The following is a 13187-nucleotide window of genomic DNA, read 5'->3' as shown; positions in this document are numbered from 1 at the left end:
TCTTCCCTTTCCAGCCCAGAGCAGCCGTCGCCTTATGCCAGAGTGTCACCGTTAGTTTGGTGGGTCCTATTAAGGCGCAAATTTTACGGTGGTCATATAATGGAGCCAACAAGCTGTCAGTGCCCAGCTGCCCCCTGTCCGCCTGGAATGCTGGTTCCGTTTGTGAAGTGTGGAGCCATTGGTTGATGGGTTTAAGGTGCGCCGCCCAGTAATACAGTTTGAGGTTGGGTAGGGCAATACCGCCGTCAAACCAGCCCCTATGCAGTTTGGATTGGGCGATGCGAGCGGGGAGGGTACCCCATAGAAGGTTAGAGACCAATGCAGCAACCGTTTGAAAGAATTTAGGGGCTACCGGGTAAGGTGTGTTCTCAAGGACATATAAAAATCTTGGCAGGGCCATCATTTTGTAAAGTGTAGCTCGTCCCAAGAGCGTTAGTGGGAGTCCCGACCAGAATTTTACGTCTTGCTTGAGCCTATCTAGGTGGGGTTTCAAGTTTTTATCCATGTATTCTGTGGGATCTCTGGTGACGTGGATGCCCAAATATTTAAACGACGAGCCCGCTATCCTCAGGGGACATCCCGCGTCGAGGGCCGGAACCTGTCCCTTCAGAACATATAGTTCCGATTTACTCCAATTAAGTGTATAGCCGGATATCATGCCGTGAGTATCACAGAGATGTAATAGGGCCGGCACCCCGCTGTCAGGATTAGTTAAGTAGATCAGCATGTCGTCCGCATACAGGGACAGCCTGTCCTCCCAACCCTCCCTCCAGCATATGCCCCTTAATAGGGGCGAGGTTCTAATAAGAGTGGCAAGGGGTTCCAGCGAGATCGCGAACAACAACGGTGAAAGGGGACAACCCTGTCTCGTACCTCTCCCTAATGGGAACTTCCGCGAGATATGGCCATTGGCCACCACCCGGGCAACCGGGTCAGTGTACAACAGTTTGACCCATGCAACAAAGCGGGGACCAAAACCCAGGCGAGACAGTGCCTCAAACAAGTATGTCCATTCCACAAGGTCAAAAGCCATTTTGGCATCGAGGGCTAAAATCACTGCTTGTGACGTGACCGAGTCTGCCTTGGCCAGTACTCCGTGCAGTCTGCGCAGATTTAACGCCGTATTTCTGTGTGGCATAAATCCGGACTGATCCGGGTGTATGAGAGACGACAAATGGGGCAAGATTCTCATCGCTAAGAGTTTGGCAAGTATTTTAGCTTCCGCGTTAAGCAGCGAGATGGGGCGATATGAGGAGCATTCGTCAGGAGGTTTGCCTGGTTTGGAGATAGCCACTATAGTCGCTGCTCTCTGGTCTGGCGGGAGTGAACCCTTCTCCAGACATTCTTTAAACATCTCCAGCAAATGTGAGCTGAGGGTCTCAGGCACCGCTTGATACCACTCTACTGGTATCCCGTTAGGCCCCATAGGCTTACCTGGGTTCAAGGCATGAATAGCTAGTTGTATTTCATCAGCGGTGATGTCCGCTTCCAACTCACACGACACCTCCGAGGACAGCGTCCGAACCTCGATCGGCGCTAGTACCTCCCTGGCCATTTCAGAAGTAATTATATGCTCAGGGGTGTACACCTGTTCAAAGTGGGTCGCAAGCAGTTCTACAATTCGTTCCGGGTTAGTATGCATCCCTCCATTTTCGTCCCTCAAACGTTGGATTCCCCTCGAGCTCCCCTCCCGTTTGTCAAGCCAAGCCAGGAGTTTCCCCGCTTTGTCGCCTACCTCATAGATCCTATTTTGAGTGTCAGTTAGTTGTCCTTTTACGTGGACGCGTAAGTGATCGTTATATAGCTGTTGTTGCAGTGCCAGTGCGTGTAGAGTGGATGGAGTGGGGTGTTGTTCGTGCGCCGTCGACAATTTCTGCAAAGTTAAGTCCAGATCATCTAGCTCCTGTGAACGTGCCCGTTTGTAACCTGTGATGGTGTTTATGGCTTGACCCCGCAATACTGTTTTATATGCCTCCCAGAGTACCTCGGATGAGCGCACGGAGTGGACATTTTCGGTGAAATACTGTGTTGTTGCCTTTTTAAGAGCCTTGCAGACCTGGGGGATCTTGAGATAAGTAGCCTGTATGGGATATATGCGTTTGTGTGTTCGCTCCTGGGAAGAGAGTGTGAGAGTAAGTGGGGAGTGGTCCGAGATTCCTCGAGGGTGAATCGTCATTGTATCTACGTGTCGGAGACCATCTCCCAGGGTCAGAAAGTGGTCTATCCTCGATAGACTCCCATGTACCGCAGAGTGGAAGGTGTATTGTTTCGTACCGGGGTGGAGGTGTCTCCAGATATCAATCAGGCCCATGGCTGTTAAGAATCGTTGGAGGCGGGGGATCCCTCCCGCGGGTATTGGCGTCGGAAACCGGTCAAGTTGTGCATCCAGAATAGCGTTGAAATCCCCCCCAAGGATAACCTCCCCCTCGGGGAGAGTCAGAATAAAGTCACCCAATTTTGGGAGGTGTACAGAGTGTAGTGCCGGTGGAATGTATACCGAAACTAGGTTGAGAAGTTTCCCCTCCCACTGCCCCTGCAGGGCTGCGAAACAGCCTTGATCATCAGTCTTAGTAAGTAGGGGATAAATTGTGTATTATTGTGTATCAGGATGCCGGTCCCTCTGGAGCCGGACGTGAAACCAGAGTGGACTATCATCTTGTAGCCTCGCCTATCCATGGCTTTGGTGGCTCCCCCAGTTAAATGAGTTTCCTGCAGTAGTGCTATGGTGGGTTTTAGTCTCTTAAGCGCGGTTAGTACCAGCCCCCGTTTCACCTTGTCCCCCAGTCCTCTCAAGTTCCAGGTCATGAGGCGCAATGAGGGGCACTGTGTCTCAACGCCTACTCCACTCCCATCAGGAATTGGAACACCAGCCATTGGATACTATGGGGTCCCTGGTGCATCTATGGGCAAGTGCGGTACCGGCGCCAGGTGTGTAGTTGTATATGCAAGTGCCGAAGGATCTTCTGGGAGCTGCACACCCCTGCCCGCTCCTCCCGCCTTTTCTTGACTCATATGGAAGTCTAGCTTTCGTCTTTGACCGTTTAAGTGTGTTCCTAACTTTAAAAAACCATCCCTCCCCCAACTCCCCCTCCCTGCATCCCTGCCTAACGGACTTTCAACTGCCCGCCTCCCCAACTGAGCAGAGTGCTCTACCTATCCCACAACCAGAGTACTTGCATGTGGAGGGGAGAGTGTCTCCCCGAGCAGGCGGCATCCCTGCGTGCTTCCGTGGTAGTCTCGCCAGAGTCCATAAGCAGCTTTTAAACGATGTGTCAGCGGTCAGCAATCTTCACCGAAGCCATCTTCCAAGTAGGGGTCATTCCTCACCGCCAGCTCCTGCAAATCCATGTGAGGGCGAGCCCTCCGCTCCTCCTCGGCCGGATGTTTGTGAGCCTGTCCCGCTGGTCCCTCCGCGGTCGTGATTCTGTCTGTGTGGTTTCCGCTGCCGGTCCACGGTACGCCATCCCTCCAGCCAGTCCCGGGCAGCGTCCGGGGTGTCGAAGAACCACACCTTTTTGTCTGCCACAACTCGCAGTCGGGCCGGAAATTGCATCGAGTATTGCAGTTCCTTTTCCCTCAATGTTTTTTTTACTTCCAAAAACGTCCTCCTCCTCCTAGAAACCTCCGCTGTGTAGTCCGGGAAAAATGCTATTCGTGAGTTTTGGATCTGGATGGCCGGCGCCACTCTTGCGGCCTGCAGGATGGCGTCGCGGTCCCTAAAATTGAATAGCCTTGCCAATATTGGCCGAGGTGGTCCTCCTGTCTTAGGTTTCCCCCCCGGCACCCTGTGGGCCCGCTCCACCGAAAAGAAATTCGACAGTCCCTTAGGCTGGAGCCTGGTTTTGATTATGTCCTCCACATAGAGGTCCATTGCCCCCGTGTCTTCCGATTCTGGTACACCCAAAATTCGGACATTGTTGCGCCGGGAGCGTCCTTCCTGGTCATCCAGTTTGTCTCGAAGCAGTTTGTTGTCCGTCTGCAGTCGCTCCATTGCCGTCTGCAGTTCGGACACATCTTCGACCAAGGATTTGGTGACAACCTCCACCTGTTTGGCCCTTTCGGACATTTTTTGGAGGTCCGCCTGGATCAAGGTGACCTCAGCGGCTGTAGCTCCCACTGTCGCTTGTACCTGCGCCAAGGCCGCCAAGACGTCCTCGATAGTGGCCTTTTTCGTCCCCTCAGTCTCCGCCGTCTTCCCCGCCGTCTTGCGTTGCTCCTGGGGAGGAGAGTGCCTTACATAGGCGAATTTGTCCAGTTTGGCCTGGGTAGCGTTTTGTCGGGGGCCTCTGTGTGCCATGATTCAGTGCGTACCGATTTACCTGCGTAGCAGCCAGTCACCGGAGAGCGGTGCCCGGGTCAAGGTGGGCTGGACACCCGCCGACTTGCGATGTCCTCAGTGAGGGAAAACAGTGATTCCTCGTGTGCCTTTGATTGCTGGGTCTGTCTATGATCACCACGCGGGGGCAGGTAGGGCGTTGCGCTCACGAGTGGAAATTGATGCGGTTTCTCACCCTACCGTGTACCAACATATGCTGCCCACAGAGCTTATATTCGGCGGGGTGCTGCGGGCCCGGATAAGTTCCTGATCGTGTCCCCGTGCTCCACTGAGATGAGGCGCTCCTTCGGCGTGTGTACTGCCAATGGTCCCTCCGCCCTTGACAGAGTCTTATTAGGAGGGGGGGTGTCAGTTGCCCAGCCCCCGCCGTTTGCGGCCACCACCGGCCCGTCCACCGTCGAGGGTGAGTTTGTCTAGGTCGCGGATCCCTATGCGAGCACCCGGGACGCCGGCCCGACCTCCGCCAAACGAGGGCCGCTGCTGCAGAGATGTGACGCGCGTCCAGCGCTTAAAATGGCGGCTCCGCATCTGTGATTTGTAGTGTTGGCCGCACCTCCGGGTCCGATCCCACGGCCACTCCGGCTGCTGCTGGAGGTTGCGGAATCCCGCCCGCGCCACCGGGCTCTCGGGGGGTATTTCATGGATGTCTGGGCAATACGCCCGATGAGCCGGCACTTCCGGCCAATTACTGCCGCCGAGAAACAACTTCCGGTCGGCCTCAGATTTGTCCGCCACTCCGCCGCTTGCAGGCTGACGCTAGGCCCCACCTCCCCTCGGGTCTGCAGACTTGCCGTCACCGTCCCAAAATTGCAGCGCTGGACGCTGCAAGGACTCCGGGTCCGGTCCACCCCTTCTGGCACCTTCAAATTCAGGATAAATATGTCGGATTAGTGCGGGAAAGCCGCCTCTTCTCGGGAGCCTCTCTAAGCTGCGGCCGCCATCGTTGGCTGCTAGCCACGCCCCCCTCCTGCCTTTAAGTTTTAATGAATCTGAGGCCTGCTACTGCGCGAAACGCTGCTTGCTTCCTCCGTCGTCTAACTAGCGCTTTGGCAGCCCAGTATGCTAGGGCAGGCGAAAAGTGGGTACACTGATCTACATTGGTCTGACTCTGACACACTTGACGGTTCAAAACCAAGAAGGGAAGGGTGGGCTAATCATCTATTTTGCTAGCGGTCTTTGGTAGCACACTAGCGCTACTATGATTGATGGACTTGTTATACTGAGGCAGGGACCCAGGCAGTTTCTGGCAGTGTATGCCTCATGATAAGGGGTGTTGCTGCGCCGTCCAATATTACAAATGTTACACACACAAGACCATACCCAGCCCAATCAGTGACCCACCAGTGGTTTTTTTTTGCCGCACAAGTGAGAAACATTTTGCCAGTTTTTGCAGGAAATCCCCAATCTGGCAACACTGAACCCAAGCAGGCATGGATATACGCTGCAATATCAGCTCTTCACCAGGTAGACCGTGTGAACTTAGTGAGCCGATATTGTGTGTAGGTTCGACCATGAGAAATAGGTGCCGGTGCTAAGCACCGGAAACCACCAGCGCAAATTAAGGACTGCATTCTTGTCTCAAAAGGTGGGCCTCTTGCAAAAGCCTAATATCTGTGTTTAGCCTGCCTAGCTCCTGTAGGATGGAGCAACTTTTGAGGTGGTTATTCAGCCATTAATTGTATATGCCAACAGGGTTGGAGGTGTGGGTGATGGGGTGCTGCTCCCTGTATCGTCTGGCATCTTGTGATGCTGTTTTGGATAGACAACTACCCTCTCCCACCCACCCTCTCAAACTTCCCATATTCCCAAAGCTTAGTAATCAATTTAAACCATATGAACATGAGAACAGGTGGTCCCGTAACTGTTGGGACTTCAGCATTGGCGAAGTCATCCGAGCGTTCTTTAAATGAGAACAGAACTTGAACGTCGTCTCAAAGTGTGTCGTGAGTAAGCCTTTGTCGGCATCGGTCGTCACTTGCTGCCCCCGACGAGGGCCTCTAGGTCTGCTTGTGAAGGTTCACTGATCTGTTGACTGTGACTCAGGTAGCTGCTGTGAAAACAGTCCACTACTAACGTTGTGTACCTTTCTGAGTGCTGTCTTGTGTGCTGGAAGGGTTCCTCCATTTTTTGTTTATCGCCAGTTTCCATGTCTGGCTATGTGGGCATGGCAGCTCCTCCGATGTGTCTCGGTTTGACTCTGGTGGAGGCAGATCAAGTATTGTGCATGCTTTCTTGAGAGATTTAGTCGCCCTCGTTTCTCAGTGTAGTCCTAAAGGGTGCTCCTATCTGTATCTAATGTATAATCCTTAAGGAATGAGGTGACTGGGTGAAAGACCCACCTTTTAGTTATGGTGATGGCTTAGACATTCTGAAAAATTTGGAGATTGCTGCCGGTGTAATATATTGAACCACCACGTCTCATTGTCTTGAGGATTCCACTCCTAATGATAAAAGCACACCAGGCTATCAGGGGTTTCTCGCATTCTGGGTGGATAGAACCGCTTTGTGTGCTCGATATATGCAGAGAGGGTCAGGGCTATGTACGTCCAGTAGCATCTCTCCTAGTCCCTGAATACATTGTTGAACGTCCTTACTCACCCTCTCAGGTGTGACTCCTCGAATGCGCAGGTTAGAGCGTCGGGATCTGTTCTTCAGCTCTTCTTGTTTTTCTTGCATCTGTTTCACCTAGTTCTACAACTCTATCAAGAGGAAACTATATGCCTCGAGGTCTAAACATCTCTCATCTTGGGCAGATTCCAACATGTTGACCCTATGACCAGGTCATCCAGGTCTGTGTGGATTTTCGAAAGGCTCTGTTTCAGGTCTCTCTTTCTTGAGGTCCGTAAACATTTGGGTCAAGAAGCTCTTCGTGATCCTCTAGTCATCATTGGTGGGCTCCCCAAAATTATTGTGTTGCTCTCCAGCCTGTATTTTGAGGCTCATTGCCCTCTTCCTGCTTAGATGATGAGGTCTTAGAAGGTCTTTAATTGTGCCATCCCTTTTGTGTCTGGTGGATGCCTTGACTTCCTATTTTTGGTGCCCCAGGGCAATCCGTCTGTGTCGCCTCTTGTTATAAGTGGGAGTGCCCCCACCCTTTATTGTGCCACTGTCAAGGGTGGAACTAGGCCCTGTAGTGTGGGGCTAGTGTGATCACAAAATGTGTTGGGGGAGTCCCTGTTCTGCTGCCCTGGGTGTCTCCCCTTCTCTGCGGGGGGTCAAGATCTAGCTGGAAGCTGCTGGACAAGGTCCCTTCAGAGCACAGACAACACCTCTTGCGCTCAACTCTCCAGGTCTCCTATAGTTGCCCCTATTAACTACTACCACCAGGTCTGAGGTGAATCGACCAGTTAATTTGTAGAGGGGGTGGAGTGCAGTTTTCTCCCGTGTTTCAGTAGGGATCGTCAAGGAATCCCCCGCTCTGCTCAGAGCTATCCCCTGGGTTGTGCTGCCTCCGACCTAGGCCTTAGCTTTCGCCAATATTGCCTCGGCAGCGTATGTTTCGGTGCCTAATTATGCCCTCTGTAAAGTATCTACTAAGAACTGGGTACACTGTATGCAACACTGTGAAACACGGAGCAGCCTATAAGATTCCCCAGGAGTGAAGTGGCTTAGGAGAAATAAAGCCAATCTTAACGCCCTATATTTGAATTGATGCCATCATGAGAGTTTCTCGAGCCTCTCGCTGACCCATCAATCCAGATATACAAATATTTTTTACCCTTATTTTCTCAAAAACTACTGAACGGATTTACTCCAATTTACAAAAAGCACAATCTCTGGACCAAGATCTAGCTTCCTGTCAATTTGGGTGTAATTATGTTTAGCTGTTTTTGTGGTAGCACTTCTTAAAGCGTTTTGGGACTCCCCTTTTTTATCGGCCTCCGCTTGATGTATCACCCCGAAACGTTCTCTGCACGAACTAGTAAAAAACACTTTTCCTGTGGACTGAATTATAGCTATGCACATATATGTACACCCACATATGTGTGTGAGTAAAATTACCTTTCTTGAAATATCCTTATGTATTGTGTTGCTCCACGAAAAATTATATGTTGCTTCTTCCTACTATAGCATAGGGCAGTTATAAGGGACTGGGATTATGGACAAAAATGTACAGTGTGGCTCAAAAGCCAGTTTATTGTGAATAGGTTTGAATGCATTTAGTGACTTCTAGGCCCAGCTTTACTAACAATTTGCATTGTATGCACCACAGTTGTGGTACAGCCATGACGCAAAATGTTCGTCTGGATTTACAAAGCCATGCAAATCTTGATTTGCATCGCTTTACGTCATATTTCCTCTAAAAAGTAGCGCAAGGCAGCACATCACGCTGCCTTGCGTCAGAAAGGCATTCCATGAGTGGAGCATGGCGTTCCAGTGCATTCACCCTGATGTACTAAGGGGAGTAAACCTGGGTTTCCGCCAAAATAGTGCGCCAATCCGAAGCTAGCTTAAGGAGGTGAAATATTTTTTTTTCTCCTCCTTACATTATCTATGTATGTGTACAGCATTCTGCAACACCTATACAAAGAGAATTAAGGCTCTAAAGATTGTTTTTGTGCAGAAATATGCATGCTGCCACATCCTTGTTGATGTGGAGGCAGCCAATCAGATCTCAGCCTCAGATCTGTTGGCTCTGCAGATCCTTAGCAGCATGATCTATAGAAAGTTTTTGAGCATTAATTGTTCAAAAAATACTGAACAGCTTTACACCAAATCACAAAAAGCGATCTTTCTGGACCAAGATCAAGCTCTCAATCACATTCATAAATCCGTCAAGCGGTTTGGGCTATAGCTGTGTCTAAACTTCTATGGAAAACTGAATGGGGAAAACATGTTTTGGAATTACCCCTACCCCCCCCCCCCCTTTTTTTCTCAGCCACACTTGATGGGTCACCCTGAAACTTTCCAGGAAAGAAATGAGGCGAAAAATATTTTTGGGGGAAGGTTCCATGAAGATTCGTTAAACAGCGTCAAATATAAGCAATGCAAAAATGCATTACCTCTGGAAACATGATCCTAACTATTAGTACATAATATTATGTATATCTTCTTTTGCATTTTGCTTCCTTCTGTCATGGCATACAGCAGTGGGAATTTCACTGGGACACAAATTTAGTGCTACTCAAAAAACATTTTCCCAACAATACAGTTGAAGACACACGATTTAGCCAGTGACTGCTACTACCTGTAGATACTAGTTTGTCTTCCATAGAGTTAAACCTGACATCCCCCAAATCTTTTGACTTCATCTCCTAACTTTTTCTCTACCAGATTTTGTTGGCATTAGAACTCCCTGTATTTTACCCCCGCTAAACAGTGCTAAAGTGCTTGTACTCTCTCCTTCAAACATGGTAAATATTGCCTACATCTAATTGTCACATTTAATATACTTATTATTCCATAGTAAATGGTAATGCATGTAACCAGAACCTGTAAATTAAATGCTACTAGTGGGCTGCAGCCCTCATTGTGCCATCCAATATTGTAGAACTTTAAAACATGTTTCATGCCTGACACTGCAGTCTGTGGTGCAGTATCAACCTACCATTTTGACCTTGCAAAATAAATCTTTTGCAGGCTTAAACCTTCCTAGTTAATGCTTATAAGTCACCCAAAGCTAGGACCTAACACTTTCTAGCACAAGGTGCTTAGTATTTAAAAAGTAGGATATGTGAGTTTAAGTTTTACATGTCCTGGCAGCGAAAAACTCCTATAGTTGTTCTCTACTGTTGTTATTCCCAGCTCTCTCATAGACTAACACTGACTTACCTTATTTCAATGAATAAGTGCTTACTTTAAATTGGGGGCATATAGAAAAATACTCTTTACACTTGAATCTAAAATCCGCTTTAGTGGTAAAGTCAGATATTAAGTTACTATTTTGAAAATGACAGTTTTAGAAAGTTGGCTCCCTGAGCAGGATGTCCTGGGGGTTGGCACTGAACCTTCTTGGACTTGCCTGTCTTTTGTTGAACCTACCCAGTTTGGAGCCAAACCAAGGAAAGAGTAAGATTAGACAAAGGGGATACCACCCCACACACAGGCTCGCGCTAGCTAAACAAGTGGTGCTCTCAGAACCTTAACTTGGAACACTCCTGCATCTGTGGACATTCCATAAGAAAGACTGTCCTGCTGCTTGAAGACCACCTTGCTGTCTGAAGGAAGATTGGACCTACTTGCCTTACTCCCAGGCTACCCAGAGTGACTCCAAGGGCCAGTTGGCTGACCTCCTGTTTGAGATCCAAGGACACAAAAAGCTTCCAGAGGCCTGCTGTGAAGATGCCCAGCTGACCAGCACCAACAGGACCTGCCTGAGTCCTGCTGCTGAACTCTGCTGGAGTGAGTCCTGATCCCTACATGTGCCCTTCAGGTCCAGGACCCTTGGGTGGCATCAGAGAGCACTCCATCCTGCCATCAGATCGGGTGAGAAGCGATGCAAGGCCGTGCAAAACTGTGCCGCTCCGATCTGAAGGCTTTACTGGAACCGAGGCCGAGTGGCGCAAAGCCTCGCAGGACAAGGCAGCACAGATCCCATCTGAATGCTGCATTGATTTCGACACAGAGCGACGCATAACCCAGCAAAGCCTCGCTGCCCAGCTAACCGCTTCATTGGAACCGATGCAGAGTGTCGTGAAGCACCACAAAGTGTTGCCTCACATCTGAAAGCTTCATCGAAAGCAATGCCCAGCAGCACAAAGTCTCACAAAGCAACATTGCGCACACCTATAATCAAGGACATAAGGTGGAACTCCCAGTGAGTCAAACTGAGCCCTGTGCCCTGCCTATGCTTTCTTGCAGTTGGCCTGAACTTGTGACTTTGTCCCAGTCCTGAGCAACCAGATGGTGCTGTCTTATTTTGGAGCTATTGTTTTACTAAAAACAGTTAAAATTCAATATCTCCGGTTCTACAGTTTGAATTTGTGTCATTCCAGTAATCTTATTTATTAAAATTTATCCTATTTTATGAAATTTGTTTTAGATTTTTCTCATGTTGCGTTTTCACTTTATTACTGTTTCAGTGCTGCATACATAGTTTACACATTGCCTCTAAGTGAAGCCTGACTGCTTTGTGCCAAGCTACTAGAGTATTAAGCACAGGTTATTTTTTTTACTTATGCTTTACAAAACAAGGATAGTTTATTGGTAGTAAAAGTGTTGCACATTTTTAAGTTGAAGCTACACTCCCTTAACTTTTTGAAGGACATTTGAAACAGTTGCATCTGACTCAAGAGGGACATTTGGTAACAGCTGGAGTTATTGCAGAATTGTGACTGACTTCTTAAGCAGTTGCTTCTGACTTTAGAGCGACTTCTAGTAACGTTTTGATAGTCTGCAACCTTGTTAAAGACTTCAAGCTGTTGCTTTCGACTCAAGGAAGGCCTCTAGTAACTAATTCTGGTCTTGTAGCTGTGTGACAGAACAGACCAATTGGCTGTTCCAATGCTTGTTCCAATGCTTGCTTTTTTTTAAATGATATGATGGTGGTCAAGGAGCTAAAGCTGTGTCTAGGTCAGACATAAAAAGGAAATGTTTGAGCTGTTAAATACTATTTGTTGATGATACATGGAAAGTGTATATTAAAGATGTAATCAAAACTAATTATTTTAATTTTCTTTTTATAGGTGTGAAGTTTTTTTCTTATTCCACCAGCATGTTCAGCCTGTGTGTGATGCCCTACGTTATGTTTAAATCTGGAGTTGGGGCTGACAGCGTTGCTCTGCAGATGGTGTTTTACAGCATTATGGGATTCTTCACTTTTGTAACTCCAGTTACCTTGCACCTCCTTACCAAGGGCTACGTAGTACGCCTGTACCACAAGCAAGAGACTAATACCTACACAGCAGTTACCTACAATGCATTTCTTGCTGAAAAGAGGACGGTTTTCCATCAACAAGATGTTAAGGTTCCAGGTGTCAGCAAGATGTTCACAACTTTTTATGCTGGTAATAAATCGATGCTTGTCAATCCAATGCTGTTCAACAGTCCTCAAGAATATAGCCACCTGATGGGCTATGATAAACCTTTCACCTTTGACTTTGAAGAATTAAAAGAGTCTGAGGACCATAAATAAGATTATGAGCATTCCGCTGCGATTTTATTTTTTTGCCAAACTATTTTGCCCAGTCAAATCATATTTAAAGTCCACAACATATCTGTGTTGATTTTTTTCAGTGACCATCCAATTTTGTATCATTGGAACACGTAGTGATTTCAAAACGTAGGTATTCAAAACCCAATCACAGATTATTCTGTTTTGGAACCCATTTCTATAGCTGCTTGTAAAAGGCTGCAGGATAAAGTCGAATTGCAACCGTTATGGATTGTACACTTTTTTCCTTTAAATATTTAGGGCTAGATTACGATGTTGGTCGGAAAGCACTCCGACCGAATCGGACTCGGAATGGTTCCTGACCAAATCAGATTCAGAGAGTCCGACCGACTGATGATGGTTCTGGATACCATTCGGTCGGACTCCCATTGACTTCAATGGGAGCCTATGTTCTGACCGAATACACAGACTCCCATTGAAGAAAGGGGTGTGTGGGGGAAATCGTGCACCCTGTGGTGAGCACCCCTTGGTGCCTGCCACAGTGTGCATGGTCTGAAAGAGGGATCCCTTGGGTACCCCCACGAGCACCATTCGGAAGGCAGCAGGTGAAGGAGGCCCTGCTATAAAAGAGTCCACGGCCAAAGTGCTGCTAAACTCTGGGCAGAGATAATAGCCATGTTCTTGTGAGGAACACAGGTTCCAAGATGGAACCTTTTTTTTATCATACAGTCCTTAGGCGAAGGTAGTCAAGAAGTCGAATCGTACTCATTTTAAATTAAACTCTTTTTAGAATCAATG

General features: G+C 48.4%; 1 protein-coding gene across 1 annotated transcript in view; it reads left to right on the top strand.

The window, feature by feature from the left end:
* The window catches only part of TMEM70 (transmembrane protein 70), an 88906-nt gene extending 76494 nt beyond the window's left edge, over positions 1 to 12412 (top strand). The window contains exon 3 of the mRNA XM_078687133.1: positions 11962 to 12412. Within this exon, the coding sequence (XP_078543259.1) occupies positions 11962 to 12410 (449 nt within the window). The 3' untranslated portion in view covers positions 12411 to 12412. The remainder of the gene's footprint in view (positions 1 to 11961) is intronic.
* The last annotated feature ends 775 nt before the right edge of the window (positions 12413 to 13187 follow it).

Source organism: Lissotriton helveticus, chromosome 4_1 (genome assembly GCF_964261635.1).
Source record: "Lissotriton helveticus chromosome 4_1, aLisHel1.1, whole genome shotgun sequence".
Taxonomy (NCBI): domain Eukaryota; kingdom Metazoa; phylum Chordata; class Amphibia; order Caudata; family Salamandridae; genus Lissotriton; species Lissotriton helveticus.
This window is presented reverse-complemented; position numbering and strand designations above follow the sequence as displayed.